At 43.0% G+C, this 6,579-nt stretch overlaps 1 protein-coding gene and 1 non-coding gene across 2 annotated transcripts; one reads left to right on the top strand and one right to left on the bottom strand.

The window, feature by feature from the left end:
• Positions 1-986: 986 nt before the first annotated feature.
• TRNAM-CAU lies at positions 987-1,058 on the bottom strand. The gene has a single exon. It is a non-coding gene; the product is annotated as a tRNA-Met (tRNA).
• A 918-nt stretch (positions 1,059-1,976) lies between these two features.
• LOC108297261 (histone H4) lies at positions 1,977-3,272 on the top strand. Its single transcript, XM_017519999.2, has one exon. The coding sequence runs from the start codon at positions 2,085-2,087 to the stop codon at positions 2,394-2,396; it is 312 nt and encodes a 103-aa protein (XP_017375488.1). The 5' UTR covers positions 1,977-2,084; the 3' UTR covers positions 2,397-3,272.
• The last annotated feature ends 3,307 nt before the right edge of the window (positions 3,273-6,579 follow it).

Genomic DNA, 6,579 nt, shown 5'->3' with positions numbered 1-6,579 from the left:
GCCTCGGACTCCCAAAGTGCTGGGATCACAGGCGTGAGCCACCATGCCCGGCCTGATAATAAATCTTAACTAAGAGTATGCTAAGTCATGTGATTACTGCCAGTGAATTACTGAATTAGTGGGTGGTCATGGGAGTACAATCACCATTTTTTATATTCCCACTGCACTTAGTGTACAATCCTTTTACAGAACTACCGTATTGCACTCTACATATTTACTTGTTTAAAAGCATATCTAGACTGTAGGCTACTTAAGGCTTTTTTTTTTAATTTTCTTAATTTTCCTAATACATTATGTGATACGTAAATATCGGAATAAGAATCATTTCTGAGAGAGAGAAGCATAAAACAGCCAACACGTTTGTTTAAAAAATAAGCACAGTCAATAGTTCTATTCGAGATATTAAAGGAGGGTAGACAGTAGAGTCAGGGTTTACCAGTAGTGGCCACAGAAATGGTTTTCCCAGGTCTGAGTTCAATCCATGTTATGAAGACTCCACACCCACCTCAAACTGCTACTCATTTTCCAAGATCGAGACTCTCGTCGTTGCAAAAAATTTGCATGGGGATTTAACGATTCCTAGTCGATCACCTTAACCACTTGGCAAACAGTGCTTCCTGAATTATGTAACAAAGGATATAAAACTCCATTCCTCGGCTCTTACCCCACCCTTGGCATTCAGTTTATTTCAGCATTTTCCCTGCCTGACAGGTTAATTTACAAGTGTCATAACTGGCTGCAACAGTGGCATGGCCACTTGGCAACAAAAGAAATTTGTTCTATTTAGAGATGAAATATTGGTTAATAACAGTTGGGTGTCCATGAAAATAAACCCTGTACATGCAGAGATCGTAATCAGTTTCACATTATTTTCTAGAAATACTTGTAATTCTGGAATTAAAAAAAAAGAGTTCATTTTTGTTTTCTTATCTTAGTGTTTAAGCTACAAAGTGTAACTTTAAAAAAAACGGATCCTCAAGAAAACTTAGCAGAGGATGGTTTCGATCCATCGACCTCTGGGTTATGGGCCCAGCACGCTTCCGCTGCGCCACTCTGCTACTCCCTGACGGGAGCTTTCTCACAATCCCCTTAACTACTTTCAAGCAATGTGCTCACACTATCTCACGATTAAAGTCTACAGGAAGTTACTTATTTAATACTTTGGCTACCACAGGTTGCCAACTTATTCTGGAAAAAGGCGGCTACCAGAATCAAACAGAAAACAAAATTAGGGATGGAAAAGTAAACATCAATACACTGTGGGCCAGGCGGGGTAGCTCACACCTGTAAGTCCCTGCACTTTGGGACACCAAAACCGGCAACATAGTGAGACTGTCTCAATAAAAAAACAAAAAACAAAGCAAAACAACAACAAAAAACATCCTGAAAACCACACACTGATGAATTACTGGTTGCTGATGTGAAGGGCAGCTAGCTATTTAAATGGCAATTACAAATTTTAATAAGCAGCAAAAGAAGAGAACACGCTGGGAATACAATCAGGCCTCTGCGCGGAGGGCGATAATTCTACCACGAATCAATAACCAACCATGTCTTCGCCATCCGGAAGAAAACTCTTTTGGTTATATTTCCCTTGTGGAGAGGATGAAATCTTGCACTTTTCATACACTTCCGAAGGAGGTTTCGGTCCGCATGTGTTTTACAGCAGGCAGCAGAAATGTCAGTCACTGGGACCTTGGGGACTAAGTTGGATTCCTCAGGCTTCCGGTCGTTTGGACCGAGGCTCCTCTCTAATCGTCCTAAAGCAACTTAAGCAACTAATAATAATAAACATGTTAATTTCTTTAATCTGGTTTAGTTATTAAAACAGCTTTGAAATTCCTACTTGGGAACCCAGCACTTGGAGGAGGCGCCTCCACAGAGAAGGCGCTCGGATGCCGAAGACGCGAGTCATTGGTGACGTCACATAGGGCTGGGCTATGTAGGGTGGGGCCAAGAGGCAGCCCAAAGTTCCCGTATGAGCGCTTCAGTCCTCAATTAGGTTCGCATTCCCTGCATATAACGGCGTTGCTCTGCTCTGCGGCCGTTAGGTTTCTGAGACTGGTGTTAAGAGCTGGGTAGTCATGTCTGGTCGTGGTAAAGGAGGGAAAGGTCTAGGTAAAGGAGGCGCCAAGCGTCATCGTAAGGTCCTGCGCGACAACATCCAGGGCATTACCAAGCCAGCCATCCGGCGCCTTGCTCGTCGTGGCGGCGTCAAGCGCATTTCTGGCCTCATCTATGAGGAGACTCGCGGCGTTCTGAAGGTGTTTCTGGAAAACGTGATCCGTGACGCGGTCACTTACACGGAGCACGCTAAGCGCAAGACCGTGACTGCGATGGACGTGGTCTACGCTCTGAAGCGGCAGGGACGCACTCTGTACGGCTTCGGCGGCTGAGGCTTCCTTTTGCTGTGTGCAGTAACTCCGTTTTTCAACCAAAGGCCCTTTTCAGGGCCGCCCACTTTTTCCGTAAAAGAGCGGACATCTTGTGGTACCTGTCCTGTTTTGTTCTAGGTTTTTGTTGAAAAGTAGTCGTTTCACACATGTATAGATTACAGGTAACGTTTAACTTTCCTGGTGTTAACGTTTCCTGGTGTTAACGTTTAACATCATAACGCATATTTATGAAGTGTTCAGGGTTATTCTCTTATGCTTGAGGGTAGTCGGTATGTTATAGATGTTTAGCTTTCTTTTACACTTTCTTTTTTTGTGTTTTTTTTCCAACACGGCGCTGCAGGAATCTTACACTTTAGAGCTTAAGATGGCAGCGAGTAAGCTGGATTGGCACGGCTTGTACTCTCCGTGTGGCTCCCCCTTTAAACTTGTTCTCAGGGAGTAGAGAAGTCGCAGTAAACTCCAGGCGAGACTCCGTTACCGTTTTCAAAATGGCGGGGAGGGCGAGGAACAAAGCAAGCCCGCGCCAAGGCGGCGGGCCTAGAAACAAAGGTGAATCCGCCAGCGGAACAGATCCTCCGGTCGGGATCGCAGACCGAAGTCCAGGCGGCATGTACGCTGCTGCTTTTGACGGTGACAACTTTCGTCAACAAAAGGCAGTGTGGGGTAACAATGTAAATGCACACTGGAGAGCTTGCGAGGAATTTCACATAAACTGTGTTTCTAAACGTTATTAAGTCATTAGAAGGTACAGTATCGCTAAGTGATCAATATGGAAACATCACCAAAACTTAATTCTTACGCAGCGATGATAGCCTTTTAAGAAAGTATAGATTCAGGCGAAGGGCGGTGCCTCACACCTGTAATCCCAGCACTCTGGGAGGCCTAGGTGGGCGGATCACCTGTGGTCGGGAGTTCAAGACCAGCGTGACCAACAGGGAGAAACCCCTTCTCAACTAAAAATATGAAAAAGTTAGCCAGTCGTGGGTGGTGCATGCCTGTACTCCCAGCTACTCGGGAGGCTGAAGTAAGAAAATCGCTTGAACCTGGGAGGTGCAGGCTGAAGTAAGAAAGTCGCTTGAACCTGGGAGGTCAGCCGAGATCTCGCCGTTGCACTCCGGCCTGGCCTGAGTAACAAGAGCGAAACTGCCTCTTAAAAAAAAAAAAAAGGCATACATTCAGACATCGGGACAATGATTTGCCAGAGACGAAACCTGTAGATTTGGAATGGCTTTTCTAATGGGATCATTTTACTTGGCTTCTATACTCTGCCCTGTAAGTAGAAGTTACTTTTTATACACTTAATTGAAATCAGGTTAATACGCTTGTGAGGAACAGTTTATATGTACATAATGTTACAGCACATCAGAGACATGTCTAGTTATCTACGGTGAATATAATGGGACAATTGCTGGTTTAGGAAGATAGTTTCATTGTAAAATCAGATTTTTCCTCCTTGTGTTCAGCAAGCAAATTGTAGGATTATAACTGAAATCAGGAGAATGAATGGAGTTACTTTGTGTCTCATCTTTTTAAAATCAATGGATTTGTGCATTAATATGAAAAGAACCATGTTATCGGAGCTAAGGCGCTGGTTTGTACTTGGATAAAAATTTAACAACAAAATAATTGAGCACGTATGCCAGGTACTCTTCACTGCTCTGAGAATTATAGAAGTGAATGATGGTGAAGAAAACAGTATTTCTGTATTTAGGGAGTTCATTGGGTATGCATTCACACACAAAGTAAGTGAAATTGTATCGGATGGTGCTAAGAGCTATCACTGAAATAGGCCTAAAGATGTATGGAAGGAGGAGATGATGCTTATTTTTTGAGATAGGGTCTTTCTCTGTTGCCCAGGCTGGAGTGCAGTGGCAACCACTCCACCTCCACCTTGCTTGGATTCAAGCAATTTTCATGCTTCAGCCTCCCAAGTAGCTGGGATTACAAGATTGTGCCACCAGGCCCAGCTAACTTTTGTATTTTTAGTATAGTTGAGGTTAGGCTGGTCCTGAACTCCTGGCCTCATGTGATAACACCTGTGTCAGCCTCCCAAAGTGCTGGGATTACAGGCATGAACCATTGTGCCCAGCTGAGAAGGTGGTTTTTTTTTCTTTTTCTTCGTTAAAAGTAATGCAAGAGCCGTAATTAGAGAAGGTGGTATTTTAAATGATACGGTCATAGAAAGCTTTACTGATAAAGGGATGATTGGAGAAAAGAAGACATTGAGAGAATATTCCCAATAGAAGACCAAGTAGGAAAGCCTGGAGATAGCAGAGTTATTGTGGCTGGGCAGAAGGAGTGCAGAGGAAAGGAGATGAGGTCTGAAAGGCAAATGGAGGCGGAGCAGTTCCTGTATGGCCCTGTAGGCCAGTGTAACTACTTCGGCTTTTATTTCTAGTGAGGTGGGAGCCACTTAGAGTTTTGAGCAGAGGACAGACATGATCTGATTTATATTTTAAAATGAGCTGCCTAGATGCCTGATGAAGAGTAAATGTGATGGAGTCTGGGTAGGAGGAGCACAGAGACCAGTTAGAAGGGTACTAAAAGCAGTTGAGATGGCAGTGGCTTGGACTTGTGTATTAGTGGTAGAGGCTGTGAAGAGCGGTTGGATTCTTAAAATATTGTGAAAAAAGCTTGATAGTTTTTTTCTGAGCTACTGAAGGTGTAGCATATGAGAGAAAGAAAATTTATACATGATTACAATGATTTTATTGACAGCAGTTGAAATGGAGGTGTCAGTTGCTAAAATGGGGAAGAATACTGAATGACCAAGTTTTGGAAGTAATTCCACATCTTTCTTTTGGAAATCCAGAGAGTTTGTGACATGCTTATTACACATATTTAAGAGGAGGATATGAAGTAAGCAGTTTGATTTGTAAACCTGGAGTTCAGAAAAGACATATGGGTGGGAAACATAATAATAGAGAGTTGTCAGAGTATGACTCCCATGACAGTAAAAAAGCCACAAGGTGAAATGACATCTCTTAGGAAAAGAGGGTTGAGAATGAAGAGAAGCAGTGCAAGGGAGCTCTGGGTTAGAGAAGAAATGTTTGTTTTGTACTTAAGACATCTGGATTCCTAACTTAAAGTGTGACGAGTGCTTTCTTTAGTAATTCTCTGTTTCTGTAATTTTCAAAACAAACAAGAATTTTCCCTATTTTGCAAATAGGGGAAAATGCCCTCGGTATTCAGAGTGTGCAATAATATTGCAATTCTCTTTCAAATAGCCTACTAAAAGTTAGAGCCATGAAGAGATCACTTTGGAGATCCAGTGTTAGTCACACCTTTTTCTAAATGTGCCCATTCTCCCCACATATTTTGCTTGCAATTCTAGCAGTTCTTAGGCCTCCTGTAGCCTGTTTGTGGAACTCAGCTTCATAGCTCTATGTTTGATTCATTTATTCTTCCCTTAGCTCTGTGGCTCCTGATGGATCTGAAAAGATGGACGTGGAGAATGAAAATCTGTCTGATGCTTTTGAACTGATGTTTATTGCTGTGGAGATGCTGCCTATATGGTAATGTTGTGGATGTTATGTCACCAGCCCACAGCATCGTCCTCCACACTTGACATCTCAACTTGAAAGTCCAGTTAATACGTACTTCCAACTCAAATAGGCTTCAAACAGAATTTATTTCATTGTTGCTGCAATACGGTACCTCTCATCATCTTGAAATTAGTGAATGGCATTTTACTCTTTTAGTTGGAGTGATTTCTGTCTTTTTCTTTCCCATCCTGTACAATCCATCAGTAAGTTCTATGAGGTCTTCTTGAAAACATAAACAGAATCGAACCGTTTCGCATTCCCACTTCTGCTCTGGTCAAGCCACTGCCAACGCTCACCTTCATTGTTGTAGCACCCTCATTGCCTACCTCTGTCCCACAGATTTCCAATAAAGGGTGAATGAAATCAGGTCACTCTTCTGCTGAAAACCTTCCAATGACCCTCATTTCACTAAAAGGAAAACCCAAAGTCCCTTCAAAACCTTGCAAGACCCCACTCTCTGGCTCTTGTTACCTCTTTGGCCTCAAATCTCACTACTCTTTTCCTTCCTCATCCAGCTCTGCTAGCCTCTCAAACTTGCTGGAAGTATGCATCTCTTTCAGGCACTGTATATATACTGACAGTTCCCTTTGTGTGGGCAACTCAGCTTCCAGATCTAAGTGTTGCTCCCTTGCTTCCTT

The sequence above is a fragment of the Cebus imitator genome, unplaced genomic scaffold (assembly GCF_001604975.1).
Source record: "Cebus imitator isolate Cc_AM_T3 unplaced genomic scaffold, Cebus_imitator-1.0 Scaffold786, whole genome shotgun sequence".
Classification (NCBI taxonomy): Eukaryota; Metazoa; Chordata; class Mammalia; order Primates; family Cebidae; genus Cebus; species Cebus imitator.
The sequence above is the reverse complement of the archived record's forward strand: the minus strand, read 5'-3'. Positions and strand labels throughout refer to the sequence as shown.